The sequence below is a fragment of the Cottoperca gobio genome, chromosome 16, assembly GCF_900634415.1.
Source record: "Cottoperca gobio chromosome 16, fCotGob3.1, whole genome shotgun sequence".
NCBI lineage: Eukaryota > Metazoa > Chordata > Actinopteri > Perciformes > Bovichtidae > Cottoperca > Cottoperca gobio.
In genome coordinates, this window is record NC_041370.1 from 16,557,934 (window position 1) to 16,574,531 (window position 16,598).

Below are 16,598 nucleotides of genomic sequence, written 5' to 3' on the forward strand. Positions count from 1 at the left end.
GTTTTATGAACCCTCCTCAGTCTCATTGTCAAGGAATTGATTCATGGGGCAAAACCAGAGTTGACTGAACCATGATGGACCACTTAAAGGCCTTGTCTACTTAATTGTCAAAGAGAGGGTCCTTATGTGCTTGAAGGAAGCTCCTCACTGTTTTATTACTGCATCAAGTATCAAATATGCAGTGAAACTCAGCAGGTGTCTCTCCCCCTGCAGCCTCTCCATTATCCTGAATTCATGATTCAGTAGTCGCATTGGATTTCAGAGCATTAATTTAGAAAAAGCTCACTAAGCAAATTATGCTGCTGTGATAGATTACATTTGTCTGCAATTAGCAGCTCTGTCATGTATTAAGTAAGTTAATACCTTCTTTTTCCTCTTTTGACATAGTGGATACATTTCATATAGCCTCAAACTGGTAGCATGTCATGCCTCCCTGCCAGTAATCCTAGTTTAGTTGGTGCATTCTGCATATGTTCTGATTCTTGCATCTGTTTGGTTTAAGATTTTATATACTTACTTATTGCAACCATCACTGTCTCACACCACCCTCAGGACTCTTTCATTTCTTACCTGTCAGCATTTGTTGCTAACAGTCTACGGCTAAAGGTTTACAGGCGGAACTTGTTCTTGTAAACTTTGGTTCCACATTACGTGCATCAGTCTACATACTGTGTCATCTGCGTGCAGGTGCAAGCACTGGACCGTGACCCTTGTACCGTACGAATACACAAACCGTGACAATCCCACTAGCTATACTTGCAGGTGCAAAACTGGCAGAAGGTGCAATATTTTTGCAACATCGCTGCTTTGTTTAAAAAAAACAAAAAATACAGAACAGACCCTTTTCTCTGGATACTCACACAGAAGGGATTATTACGGGGAGTTATTGCTTCATGTAATTGGTTTAAATAGAATTTAAAATATAGACTGCAGATCTATAAAGATGAGCTTTACTGATTGAAATTGAGACAGTTGTAGCAAAGGTTGGGCTGATGGGGTTCATAGTTCTTCCATGACCAATAAGAGAACTTGGTAGCACTGCCCGCTCAGAAAGACATGTCATTACAAACTTTAGAAAGAAATGATCACATATTGACCTCCAACAACAGAGGTCTGTTTTTTGTCTTTTTTTATTAAAAAGAACATTGTTTTCATATAAATGTCTGAAAGAGCTCATAATAAAAGTGTCAACTCATATTTTAGTTGCTTTTCGTGAGTACATATAAATGTAATTGATTTTGTAATATGGTGTCGTCTATAGAATCTATATAATATTGCAATGTGTTGAAACTTTTTTCATCCCTACTAGTGGTTGGCCTGTATACATAAAGGCTGTCTTATCAATACTACTACGTATTGTATTATGTATACTATATTTCACAGAGGAGCCAATTACAGGTGATATACCAACCTAGCCATTTCTCTCGTGTGCATGAAACTAAATATAAACAAATTAAAACACTTTTAAAGCCTTAGGGCAATATATATTTATTAGAACGCTGTAGAATTTAAAATTGAATGAAATAATGTGAGAAGGCTCACTCGGGTCATCAGTGCTTCACTGTCTGCTGTGTTCATATGTATTGTTTATGTTTCCATTGAGGTCGTTTCTATAAATTAATCATTTTAATAATATAATTAGTGCACATGTCTTTCAAACCTGTTTGGTGGTCTAACCTTTTTTTGCGCACAGACGTTAAACGTATTTATGTTTTTCATTTAAGACTTTCAGCATAAATGATGGGCTCCCTCTGTAAAGGTCCTTAAAGGCTTACGGTGTGTGTTTAGTTTTTTTGTTTTCTGTTTTCTGAAAACGAAACTCTGTGTGTTAAAAGCATTGGCATCTTCACTCTTGACTGCTACTAGGACTTCTGTTAAGACTGTCAATTAAGGCGTCATGTAGTGAAGTTTTGTTTATGTGATCTGTATATTATATATGTTAATAATATCCCAAGCAAATGTCACTTTGTATCAAAATACGTTTCTAGCAATTATTCTCAACCTTTTATTAATTGAGAAATGGCAAAGGACAAAACGAGGTCACTTCAGGATGTTGCTGCTTATCAGTTCTTTAAAAGATGCAACATGTAGACTATAGTATATACAGTTTTTCTGCATTAAATTGCATTTAAAAACACCAAAAAACATAAGCTATACTTCTTGCAGCTTTAAACGTGGATTGCCATGTGTGTTACCACAAGATCTTTGTTTTCAATAAGTCATTTTACATTGTTCCCTTCTCTGTAAAGACCGCATGAATTAACAGCAGTAAGTCCTGTCGCAATAATTTTATAGGCTAATCGCCTGCTTATGTATTATTCATCTCCTGTGTAAGTGTCTAGCAAAGGTTCCAATGTCAAGGAAAACATTATGGAAAAAGTGAGCTTGGCTGTTTGGACCGTACTGCTGTTGGGCAGGTTTTTCTGTTTCAGCCCATATGAGACCATATTTCGTGCTTACAAAGCAAGATGATGACAGAGAGGTGGCAATAACGGGTCTCTTGATTTATAGCGGAGAGTCTTCCATACAGGTGCAACATTGTATTTGACAGTTCTGGGGAAAGTTATGTTGGTGTTGTCACTTCCATCCAGCTTTTCTAATTAGATAATTCACATAGAAATGTGTGTGCCCTTTCAGGAAAAGCTCAGTGCACAGTGCGAGTCAAGCGAGAGAGAGTGACCGTGGCTGAGGGCAGACAGCAGAGAAGAAATTGGTAGTAAAGTTGTGTAGTAGTAAATGTACAGTCTAACCCCGAATTGAGCATCAACTTTAGACCTGGTGGCAAAACAAGGTCTCCATGTGTTTCACAACCACGTCCTGGAAGCTGAAGCAGGAACGGTTAACACAGGCTTTGTGTTTCACTGTTGCATATTTACTTATTAGCCTATATGTTTTACAAACTAATATGGTTTGCAAATATACTGCAGTATATAATTTTTTTTTGCTGTACAGTACAGTAGATCTTTAAGAGCTGTAGGATAATCAATGTTAGAATTTTACAGTAAGGCATTTTGTTTAATATGTCCACCATTGTTTAACAATTTGAGAAAATAAGGAGTTTTCATGGATGATCATGATTAGGCCATTTAGTAAATATGTCCCTTTGTCTGCAGTGAAGTGCAGAAGAGATATTACTCACTCGAGCACAATTTTAACTCAAACATGAATGAAGCATGGTCTTAGAGGTAACAGATGATCCATTGATATTTCTACTATTCACTACCATAGTTAGCCATTAAGAAAGTAGCAGTGTAGAACCCAAGCTTAAACAGAGGCGGTACTGTTTTTCAGATGCTCTCCCTCTCTCGTGCTTTCCTCTTTCCATCTCCCTGCATACTAACCTCCACTCCATACACTAACCTCACTTTCCAACTGGCCCTGCAAATAACCCAAGAAAGGTTAACTGGCTCCTGGCTGCACTCTGTGAGAACACTAGCCTCTTTCTGTCTATGCACCACAGCAAATGAGTTGCTTTTACCCTGCAGCAAAAGGCGTATTTAAGAAGTGTGTGCATGTATGTACCTATTTGTATATGTGTGGTGTTTGGGTAAAAAGGGAAGCATACTATAGGCTACATTAAAGATGTCAGGTTTGAAGTGTGATTGCTGCATTTTAGGCTTCTTGCAATCAATGGGGAGTTTAGGTAAGCTGAAGAATAGGGATGGAAAATGAGAACGTCTTCTCTGGGGGAATTAGTTCAAAGTTGTCGGATTCCTTGGAATCGCATGCCTCCATGACTATAGATTCTTATTGATGCTTTCAGACAGTTGCGCATGTGCAAAGAAGTAACCGTTTGTTTGTTTGGGACCGGAGCCATTTGTTTAGTTTTGTTTCTTTGACAATTAATTAAAAAAAGAAACTCTTCATGGTTGCAACACCAATGTACATGCACAGTTAAAAGAACATAAAGGAGCAGAGCAATACGTTGTTGGACCCTAGGATTGATTATGGGAAGGGTCAATTGTCATGGGATTTAAGTTAGATTTGGTCTATTTAACAAAGTAACACAATTACACAGTAACACTTTAGGAATCAAGAACAACAAATTGTTGAAAATATCATAATGATATTGTAAGTTTATTGAATTAAAGCAGTCCTCAATTATCTTAAATGTAGTTTAACCATGTCATTATGATATCTGTTTTAATAAAAGTGCATGTGACATTTGCATCGGCCAGCCATACTGCAAAGTGTGGTGCTAATAAACCTGTACACACCCTATTTTGTTTTACCTGATAATGATAATGCTGCATTGTGAACAACAACTCCATGTTGAAATCGGCAGGAGGAGAGCTAGTTAACGTTAGCTGTTAGCAGCCTCTGGGTAGCAAAGTCCTGCTTGGCTAAATAATAAAGCTAACAGCTAACGTGAGCTCCATTGAGTTACATTCATTGTTGCGTTCAAGCTTTATTCAGTAAAAATTAGTAGTGGGCAAAGGTAAGTTAAAAGGTATTCATGATGTGTTCAAATGCAATCTTATATAATGTTGTTTTTGCCCAGAAACTTGAATGAATACAGTTGTTTGAAGGAGATGTTTTCACAGCTATATAAAATGGATATAAGAGCGGGAATTATGACCTGTTTAAAGGTGCGATGTGTAGTTCCGAGACACTTGCTCCAAAGAAATAGGACCCCTGCATTAGACTATAGATGCTGTAATCTCGAGCTAACTAACTGAAGCTAAGATGTTTCCTGGGGCTGCTGACAGCTCTATTTCCGGCAAAACAGCCTCACAGCGGCTGTGAGGGTACGGGTCGTTTTCCTGTGTCTGCCACTTTGAATGTAATCCAGTAAACAAACTATAAAACAGACAATGCATATCATAATATTTCCTAGCCCTGTTCCTATACACATAAATACAACTTCACTTTAGCGACCAGTGTTGGTGGTGATCAGACGTGGGTCATGCTCCTGCTTTCCCCACAGGACTGTCAATGCTGATATTGTCTATATGTTATTCTCTTGTTCGTCCATGTCCCTTGCTCTCTTTCTCATTTTCTCTTTTCAGCTTTCCTCTGCAGGGGTGTCATAAGTGTCTCTCTGTCTCCACAGGTGTCATTCTTCCTGTTTATTGTGTTTGTGGTTTACACCATGCTGCCGTTCTCTATGCGGGACGCCATCATCGCCAGCGTCCTGACCTCCGCCTCACACACAATTGTGTTGAGTGTCTGCCTGTCCACCACAGCTGATCACATGGAACCAGTAGTGTGGCAGGTAAGCTGATCAAACATAAGTATTGGTTAATTGTAAGAGATTCATTGATTATAGAACAGAGACTATCCACAAAATATGCACACACCACTGTGTGCTTGAACTCAACACGATACATTTATTTATTAGTGACTTGTGACCTAATGTATAATTGGTTGTCACAACAGTAATGTGCGTAATACTAGATTAAAACCATGCATGTTTGTACGGTAAATACTGTATATAGCTGAAGCCAGCAGCCGCTTAGCATAAAGACTGATAGCAGGAGGAAACAGCTAGCATGGCTCTGGGCCTGTATTTTCATATTGTGGTCATTAACCTTTACGGAAACAACAAATAGATAAAGAAAGCTTGAAGACCAATTTGGGATATTTTCAACCTGGGTTTAATTTCTTTTGCTATATGTTGCCATAATCAGTTGTGCTCAAGATTGTGTCGCATTTCCCTGTGGAGGTTTATTTACCTCTTGTTCCCAGGGAGCAAACAAACATACATGAAGCTGTTTTATACCTGCTGCCAACAACAAAGATGCAAGGCAAGTTTATTTTCAGGGGTCTTAAGGAACGTTATAACATACTCTGTATGACACTATGAGAACATCGGCTTTTTAAACCCTTATGTTTTGTTTTAGTTAGACATGGCTACACTATATCCTGCCTTATCCATACTTCATGGGAAGTGTAACCACTGTTGTATTATTATTATTATTATTATTATTATTATTTTCTTATCAAGATTTTATCTTAATGGCATTGTTTTCCAGTTTTCCAGATATTTAATGTTCCCCACCCTGCTCATTTCTGGTCATTTTAATCATACAAACTGTATTTTTAGAAAACAAACAAATGTGACCTTTAAACTAAAACTGATTTAGCAAAACATTTGAGCGATAGAAATTCGAATGTGTTTTTTTTATACTTTATTAAAAGGTCACCTTATTTTTCAGCAGTATTGTTGTTTCAAGCGAAAACTGTTCAATTAGCATATGCTGGGAAAGACAAATAAATATCAGGAGAAATTATAATGCAGGCATTAAATGCTAAGCTGATTCTAAAAGTCATTGATTAGTAATACACCTACGGCTAATTCCAATTTATGCATAAAGGACACATTAGTTTAACAATCATTTCACAAGATTGTCACCTCACTGATAATCATAGAAGTTGAAGTTGAGGATGTAATTAAACATTTCGAAAGGGCATTTCTAGTTTACAAAAAGGCCTAGTTATTATTATTATTATTATTATTATTATTATTATTATTATTATTATGTTCTCTCATTTCAGCGACATCATACATATAAATGGTTCTTTATGCCTTTTCTATGTGTATTGATGTTTTGTCAGCTCTGTTATCACAGTCTGTTTTTTTCTTCCACAATAAATAATTTATCATAAATTGTTATTCATCTTAATGGTATACTTATCACTCAATAGAACTGCCATTCTAAGATTATTTGCAGGCATCACTAAATTATCGATACCCTATGTTCAGCAGTCAAGCTTTTTGGGAAAGATCCTGCTTGAGAGCTTTTAAAGCCTCTCCAACATGAAGGCACCAATAACTTATCTCTCTTAAAGAATGCATAAAGGATCATTCATAGTCTAGTACTTAAAAGTCAAACTGTCCTTCAGATATTAGGAAAACATCTCCTGTGATCCATAGTCTTACAGAATAATGCAGATAGAGCCAATAAATATCGAGTGCTTGTGCAACTAGAACTCTATGCTAGCAGTCGATGATGATTCTTGTGTCCGTGTCTTCATGTCTTTCTGTCTTTCCTACTCTTAAACCTTCATCAACATTCTCTATTGCCTCTGTGAACTCTGCCGTGATGGCATGTGTAACTGTAGCATGGGCTTATTGGCATCTGTGCAGCTTGGGGCTGTATGCTACATGGTCACTATCAGCCAGCTCCTCTTGTGCATCAGGTCAATTTACCTGTCAGCATAATTCCAGTGGACAATCAGCCAGAGAGGAGTGTCCTTTAAGAGAATCTCCTTTTGTGGAAATATTGGATCATATCTGTAAAGTGTGAACTGCATTAAAAGGATGTCTTTTGGACATTTTAATTACTTCGTACTTGAATTATAGAGCAATTGATTAATCATACTGTTTCTAATCAAAACGACGATGCATGTTTTCGAATTTCTTCTGAGTAAATTTCAAATGAAACTGTCAAATTAAAAGGTCTTCACATGTCAAAACTCCCCCTTGTTCCTTTTTATGGTCTCAAATGGTAAATGTTAAAATGTGGACATAAATATTTTACTTTATTCTTGACAAACAAACAAAAGCAGTGGAATTCAAATATATTATTAATTTCTGTGTAATGAATTCAAGAGAGGATAATGTCTAGGAGAACACTAGGGTATATAAGAGTTATAGAAATGGCATAGGTACAGTGTAATGGTCGGAATTCGGAAATGTTGGTCAAGAATATGTAGAGACTTGAGACAGATTTGAATCGGACTGAATTGAAATAAAGGGTGTGATGCCTTTTGATTCCACCTGCTAATGAAGATATTGTATTCTTAGTGGCTATTTCCATACACCTGTGAGTGATGACTGTGATAGACATAGTAGGAAGACATTCCTAATATGTTGGTTAAGTTTACAAAGTCATAGTTGGAAGGAGACAGATTGCTGCTCAATCAGCAGTCAAGATGACATGCCGGGCTGGATGTGACATTGCCAAGGAATGAAATGCCCCCTAGTAAACGCAGACTCCATCATATCCTGGCTGCTCGATGTTTTGTTATCCACATTTTATTTGTTGTCAGTGACAGTCATGTTGTTTTCTATCAGTTTGTTGACTCTGCTTAGGGCCAAGTCTGTATTTGTGGTTTGCTGATTATAGGGATGAATTAAACATGAATATGTAGAAATACAGTGTGTGGAGTCAAGTGTAACAGTGCCTACACATACGTTCACATTGTATGTATACAATACATATAAAATAAAAAACAAATCACCATGTCCAAAAATCCATGTTATAAATGGTTACATTTTTTATTTTGCAAGTGTCAATAGTTTAATGCCACCTGGCACAGAATTTCCCTTTGTAGGAAGAAGACTTTACTGTGCATGTCCTGAAATAATGGGACCATACTGTTTTAAATGATGACATTCTTGTTAATGGACATTCGAGATGGCTGCACGCTGCACACACATTTGCTAAAAGATGGAGAAGCCAGAGCATTAAAGCCCTTTAAAACTAACTAAAAAAGCAGAAGTTAAGGAAAGTGAGTGATGATATTTGACCTTCTTTCTATTCAGGAATTTAAAGGTACCATTATGAAATGATTCAAAGCTCTTTTCTCTTTTCATTGTTGTTTTGTCATCACATGGAAGTACATTCAGTGTGCCATGGCAACGGTACCCTGAGTGGCTTATTCTTCTGTCAGGGGGATATTTGATCCAATATCCCGATGCCCACTTTATCACTTCTTATTTTTGAAATGACATAGCAGCTGGGAAGATCAAATGAAAGGCATGCTAAGGTTCTTCCTAAAATAGTATGATAAAAAAAACAGAAAACATTTCCGATGCAAAAACAATTGAATTATTAAAATATAACTTGGTGCATGGTTAGCAGTTTAATGGCATTTTCATTTAATTTTCAGGTTTCATTGTGTGTCCTGTACTTGTACTTGTCATGTCATGACACCTGCACCAATAACCATTTGTTTAAAATGGTTTGGAAAAACTACAAATCATAACACTGTGTTAATTTACATTATTGAAATAGATGCACAGTACTATGGCGTAGTAATAATTAGACTGATGCAGTTTGCAACATTTATAATTGTATTCATCGTTGGCTTGTAACTTTGCTTATTAGAAATATGTATGCGTTGACTGTAATCTACATACTGTAAATAATAATAAATAATTATGTATATTTTGTAAGTCTCTCTTACCCTTCCTAAATTACATTAACTAATGTCAGTAATATTTGTAGTATATTAAAGCTGCAATAGCCTGGGTGAGGTAACAATCTCAGATGTCTTATAATTGAACACATTTTCAGTCTTTCTGAGCAGTGTAATATGAGTAGGTGTATCCCACAAGATGTTCCTAATAAACATCTACATTATTGTATATACTACTATGCCTGTATTTTGCATAAATCCTAAAGAACTTTTTAAGTGATTCGGGCCATGCAAACGCATTAGCAAAATACATAAATGCTGAAGAGATGTAGTGTACACTTATAACAAATAACTCCAACATTTCAAAAGAAAAAGCACCCTTGAGGAAAAGGGACATAACTGGTCATTATTAAATGATCTTTTTATATCTTCAGCTCTGAAAGGCTGATATCTCCCTTTGACTCCGTAACATGCGACACGATACTACAGTCAATGATCTGAACTAACTGCTAAATTACAAAGTAATGCATCTCAGTAATCTACCACTAATCATTTTATGTAGCTTGATTTGATCAGTTCCTTGAAATTAGACCTTGAATTTCCATTCTGTTGTGGGCCAAATTTGATCAGAGGCCATTTTGTGTGTTGACATGAAGCCGTGTGTTTTTATTGTGTACGGCTTGTGAATGAGTAAGATACAGTTCATAGCAGCCTAACTTACTAGCTCTTTTTAATATCAGTAGTTGTATCAATGTGTGCAATGTTGCAAAAAATATGAGCAGGACTGCTTTATGGCAACATTGGATTTTTATGACTTTTGCATCAATTTGATGAAGTACCTTAGATTGTCAATTGTTTAATTTGCTGGCTAAGCCATTTTTCATTAACCAACAGCTTCTCAGTTGTTTTTCGAGAAGTTTAACCATATTGTGATATGTCTCAATATTAAATTGCATATAATGTCAGAGAGGATTTATCCATATTACCAACTCCTTGTGCACAGTATGTTTCTGTATGTGTGTGCCTACTGTACTACTTGTACATGAATGCATTTTCCTCTTCTGTGTTTCTCTGGCAACATACCAGTGTTGGTTCAACCCTTTGTGTCGGTACAGGCTCAGGCTTATGCTTGGGGGGAATTTCTTTAAATTTAGCACAAATGTCCACTTGGACTCAAGGATGAACTGATTTGAATTTGGAGGTCAAAGGTCACTGTGACCTCCCAACACACGCCTTTGGCCATAACTCAAGAATTCACATGCTAATTATGATAATTTCACACTAATTTCTAATAGGCTAAAATTATGAAGTGATGACATTTTGAAAGGACATGGTCGTAAACTGCAACTTGACTGGTTGGCGGAGGCAAACAACCGCGAGACGGTAACTCAAGTTGACTTTATTACGCTATCTGACTGAATAATTTCCTCTGGTTGGTCACTAAATAGAAGATTTTTTTCGATGCTGTAATTTATTCAGACAGAGAGAGTAAATTGCTTTAGCAGGTGGCAATTTCCCCTTAAATTACAATGCTAAGGATATGCTTAGGGTGTTAGACTAGCACTCACAATTGGACACCTCCTTAAAGGTTCAATGTGTAATTCTAAGCCACCTGATCTAAATAAATAGGGGGCAATATTTCACCTCTAAACTGGGTCCATACAATCTCTAATATTTGAGTTGTAGTAGTTTGGCATATTTATTGTATGCTAATGTATTCTTTATATTGTGTATTGTATTTACTCCTGTGTAATGCCTGTCAGTTAGTCAGTGGGCAAGAATACGCAATATTAGACCAAACAGCTGGTCAAAAGATAATGCTTTCTTATAATCTTCACGTGGGGCTGATCCATCTGTGTTTACTGAGGCACTAATGTTACTGGGGCTGTAGTCCGTGCAACGTTACGTTAGTTTGTTTATTTGACTAGATCCAAAGCGGCAGAAACCAGAAAACCACCCACGTATTTGTCTCATCTTCCTGGGGAGGAGAGAGGCCGGCACTCGGCAGCTGCCTCAGTCAGACGGAGCCCCAGTCAGCGGCCGAAGAGACTTGAGCTCAGCCAGAACAAGTCACAGCAGGCTAGTGGACCTCTGTAACGGCAGCAACAGGGATTTCGCAGTTCCCCGGTGCTGTGGCTGAACTCGAGTCTAACTGCTAACTGAAGCTACGCTGTTTCCCAGGGCTGCCGACAGCTCCTGGCAGCTGTAAGGACGAAGCGAGGTGGTGCGGGTTGTTTTCTAATTTCTGTCACTTTGAATGTAATCCAATAAACAAACTATAAAGCAGACACGAACATGACTGTAATATTTACAAGTGACTCAAGCCGCTGTTCTTCTCCTCCCTCTGTACTGAGAGCAGACGGGCGCTACAGTGACTCACTATCGCCTCTAGAGGAACAAGTGGTATTACAAGACTGGACGGAGCGCAGCTAGTCAGTTAGATGCTAACTCCTCTGCAACACAATACCGAGATGTCTTTGACATAACGTCAACACGGTTACGTCTTCACACTCTGTTGATAATGTTAGTTCATTGTTTTAAGTTTAAATTCTGGCATATCTTACACATTGAACCTTTAATATTTTGAAGTGTTGGAAAAAAAAAACCTCTAAATAATATGGTCCTTAAAAAAAAGAAAAAAAAAGAGAACTGTCCATCCAAAGCCCAAGCTGCCGCCAAATTGCTTATTTTGTCTGACCAACAGCTCAGAAACCCACAGGTAAATCCTTACATTCAAGTTGCAGACCTGTTATTTTGACTCCCTCCAACTTGTGAATAAACTGCATTTTTCATTAGTTGCTAATAGAGTTGGGGATGTTAAGGTCACTGGTTCAGATACTGTAATCCGCTGGGAAGAAGTTGGCGAAGATGATTGAGAAATTCTGGGCTCTCCCTGAAACAGTTGCTGTTGTTTAGAGGGACTAACATCATGAAGACTGCAACAAAAAGGCCTTTTGGTTTTGTCTTAATACTTCTAGTTGCCCTACGAACTGTTGTTGATGTAGACGAGCTACATTCAGCCCATAACTGTTTCAGTAATGATTCCCTGCTCAACATTTTATAGCATGTGAGAGAATCCTGCTCTCACCCAGATAAATTGACGGAAAGAGAGTGGGGTGAGTGTGGAAATAAAAGGCTTTATTGACATACAGCTTTCCAGGTTTCCCACACAGACACTTTCTGCCGTCGCTCTCCTCAGGCCAGCCGTCTCTCTCTCTCTCTCTCTCTCTCTCTCTCTCTGACACGGACCTCTCCACTAGTCTTCTTGGACCCAGCCTACTGCAGGAGACCAGAACCAGGTTATCACCATGCTTCTTATGTGTGACTGATTACCAGATTCTGTCCAGCTGTCTGATCTCCAGCTGAGCCGCCGGCTCTGTGACCACGCCCCACTACTACACTGTTTAAGACTGTATTTGTACAATGCAGATTTAGATTATCTTTAACCATGCCAATGGCAACAAAATGTTGAAGAAACACACAAGCCACTGTAAATCCACAACATAGCATTTGTACACTTTGGGTATTGAGCAGATGAGATTAGCCATTTCCCCGTTTCTAGTCTTCATGCTGCGCTCAACTAACTGGCTGCTGGCTACATATTTACCATATAGACTTATGAGTGTCAATATTCACATCTATTCTCAGCAAGAAAGTCAATCATCGTATTTCCCAAAATGTCAAACTATTCCCTTAGAACTCCACACGTGCATGCACACACACTAACACGCATTCTGTTTATTTACTTTAATTTCAGATAATTAAAATACTTCTCACTCACTCACTCAGCAAAAACACCAGTCTATCCTACCAGAGATTTGTAAATGTCAGCTATTAAATGTCCACACTCTTGCACATTGTGCATGCATATAAACTGCCCAGGGGGTATTAAGTGAGAGGGAACCATGCTGACACATCCACTTTGTCAAGTCCATTAAACTTTACAGTGCTGGCTCATTGGAGACCTGATGAACCAGCTCATTCATTGATGAGGTGAAAGCCCCCTGTTGAGTCCAAATGTATGTGCATGTCACATTTAGAAATATTTAATTCCACTTGTCTTTGCATGGAGTGTGTAAAACTGTGATGTACTGTTGCATTATTATATTGCCATTTTCCAAGAACTTCTTCTTTTTTTTTTTTACTAAAAGGTGGGAGGAAAGTTCTGGCTACTTCTTCTGGATGTAAAAATGTGCTTCGTCTGTTTGCGTTTCTACACAGCTTTACAGCAGTTGAATACTCTTAAAGGATAAAGCATGTATTATGTGACGAAGGTTTCTTATTTCCAAGTCAATAACTTTTTTAATAAAAGTATGTGTAGAACTGTGGAACATTCAGATTTTATCCAAACTGACATTAAACTGTGCTGTGATTCGCTTCACAGACATTTCTCCCACCATGTTTTTAAATCGCCACCATATTCATCACAGCACTCACACTCTATTAGAACTTTATCTGATTTGATCTGATCTGATTTATCTGAATTTCACTTACTCTCAGTGGTAGCAGTAATTCCATATTACACATATTACCTTTTTAAGGGGGAAATATGGCTTCATTTGAATCCAATTCTTATTATTTTTTCACAAGCTCTTTATTTTTTTCCGCAAAATCGAGCTTGGAGCATTGAGAGATCACTTGTCTTCATTGTCTGATGATTTAGGTGACCCACTACCCTTCTCTCTTAGTATAGAAGTGTATTTGTTGTTGACAGATGTCCTTGTTGTACATGTCTGTTTCCCACAGGACATTAAAACAAGACTCCCCTTCATGGTGACCTTAGATAGTTGTCTTGCTTTACACATGGTAGTATAATAACAGCCATAATAGCCCACATATCCCAGAATTCACCAGTGGGTCGCAAAGCCCTTTTAGAGGCCACTCTCACCTAACCCCGCTGTTATCTGTAATTGGGTGCTAGTGAGGTACGGATGATTCACACAGCCAGCTGATTTAAACAGATGACCTTTGAGATGGAGCCTGGATCACTGTCAGTGTCTTGTCTAACAGATGTCAGCTAATAGCACCCAGTTCTAACTGAATGTATTCAGTTGAACAGCCAAAAAGTTTATAGATAAAAGGTTCAAGTTTGTGATTCGATGAACCACTAACAAGTGGTTCATCGAATCACAAATTTGTCAAAACATATTTAAATAGGTTTGTTATGTTAATGCTTATTAACTCTAGTTTTTGCTGCCTAACTCCAATAGAGAAATGATCTTCCCTTCTTGCTGATGTTTTTGGGTTGTCTGGTGTAACTCATTTTTAATTAACAGACTCACAAAGAGAGAATCACTGGGTAGCTGAATAGATTTTCAATTACATATGAGGATGCTTTAAGGTTATTTAAAGTGAGATTATAAAATATTGCATACAAAAAAAGGGGCTGCTCAAAACCCTTTTTTAATAAGGCAGCTTACAAAGGCCCCGGTCCATTTTCTTGTGCCTGCTTTCAGTCATTCAGTGTACTTGTCTGAACCCTATGCTCTGAACTCTATTTTGTAGCACAAAGTTCAGACTGTTTTGTTAGACTATCTATGTAAAATAAACAGTTGTGATCAAACCCAGGCTTATAAATGTTTTTGCTTTTAAGATGGAGAAAAATAACTTTCAGTGTTTGGAAATGTGCAGAGAGGAGATGATAAACTCAGTGGACGGCAAGTGGAACGTCTGTCCTAAATACAGTGAATAGATGTGAATATAAACCCAGCCAGCAGACCTCACATGCACATGGCCTCTGCCCCTGATGTTTTCTTTTGTCAGATATAAAGGAGAGACGGGGACATTCACAGTGCATAATGCATTCATCTGGTGGTGTCTGAACATACTTAACAGATCCTGGTCTCTCGGTAAGGGTATTGTATACATCTGTACTCATGGTTATGAGTGAATGTGCGTGCAGCTCTAGAATATATATAGACTAATTAGTTTTACAGTGTAAAAAAAGATTCACTGATGTAGGTGATTTTAATAATCTAATATAAGACTACCCTTGTTGTCTACTGGCTTCGACTAATGGGAGTACATAAACTACATAAATTAAACAATTTCCATAAACGTTAGTGAGCTGAAAAATCCATGACGAGTAGTTTTAGACTTTTATTTTTTGATCTTAGAATTTTTTATTACTGAAATGTACAGTTTCTTTGTGCAAAAGGTCACAGTCTTATTCTATCGGTGCTGTAATGTAAATCTGTTGGGCACAATTATGTGAGAAAACAGAGAGCAAATTGCCAGTGGCCAGTGTGACAAGAAGGTCACCAGTATGCTGGAAAAAAGACTGTAGGTGAAAGTGAAATTGTGAAAATGAGACATGGCAGGAAAATGAGACATGGGACCAAGTATGAAGGAATGGAAGAATTTTTTTTTTTTGAATGCGATTGGAGGGAACCATAAGTTTGTCCATTTTTTTTAAATTGTAAAAACATTGAGCTCCAGTTAATTAAGGCTGCTGCATCTTTATACATTCACCTGTCATCACTGGGCCACATCCCATCATAATGGTTCCTCTAATGGAGCTTCTTGTGTTGTGCTACCAAATTATGTTTAAAATATTTGAATCTTTCTTATTTAGGAAAACCTTTTCAGATTCTCCCTGTAGGTTAGTTGTATTGCAGCGGTGAATGAGCCCGGTCTCGGGGCTCAGGTCCTCACATGTCCAACACTTTGTGTGTGAGGTATGCGGCTGAAGCCTTGCTTCAGGATGCCGGCTGTCACTGTTGACTCTAAGTCCAGAAACCTGTAATCGAGCAATCCTGCCGACAACGCCAAGTTTGTGGTTTATTTTGTATGTTTATTTAAAAGAAAAACCTTTGCAAAGGGGTTCAATCCTACAGAGCAAATCTGCAGTGACTGACCCAGAGGAAAATGTAGTCACAGATTATATAGAAAAACTATTCAGCCTTGTGAGAACAGGCTGGGAGCATCTGCCCTGAAGAGATGATAGAAACACAAGTTGATAGCAGAACCAGTTCAAGCCAGCTAACACAGAAACAAGATATGGGTCAGGCTTAGGTCAGTTCATATACAAGTAGCTAATACAGACGAGCAATACGTGGATCCTACATAACTCGGATCCTCTGAAGGTCAGAGCTGTTACTAAATAAACATGAACTGTCAGCACCTTGTTTCAAATAAACGCCTTAATCAATAAATGTCCAATATTACATATTCTTAATACATTCTGTAGGTATAGTGAAGAGCTTTGGTTGGAGTAAGCATTCACACTTTTGTGTCACATATAACTCAACAGTTTGTTGTTGTGTGTTTACTGCTGTTATGATGCGATATTGACTGAGAAAAAGGCAATACAATTGCTGTTATCTTTATAATTGTCATTTGACGCCAGCTCTTTTTATTTATCCGTTGCTTGTTGTAAAACTACAATACAGCATGACTTGTTTGTAGGTATCACATACCGTATGTGCCATGAATACATCATTGCTTCTCCTTTTATCTCCTGAACAAAGAGTCAGGCCCGACAATGTAAATACATGACTGAAAGCATGGAG

The 16,598-nt window shown here is 37.8% G+C and overlaps 1 protein-coding gene across 4 annotated transcripts in view; it reads left to right on the top strand.

Moving 5' to 3' along the window:
- Positions 1–16,598, top strand: part of adcy2a (adenylate cyclase 2a) — a 60,832-nt gene that overhangs the window by 16,437 nt on the left and 27,797 nt on the right. For all 4 annotated transcript variants that reach the window (XM_029450759.1, XM_029450762.1, XM_029450761.1 and 1 more), the window contains one exon: positions 5,054–5,215. In XM_029450759.1, coding sequence (XP_029306619.1) covers positions 5,054–5,215 — 162 coding nt within the window. The remainder of the gene's footprint in view (positions 1–5,053; positions 5,216–16,598) is intronic.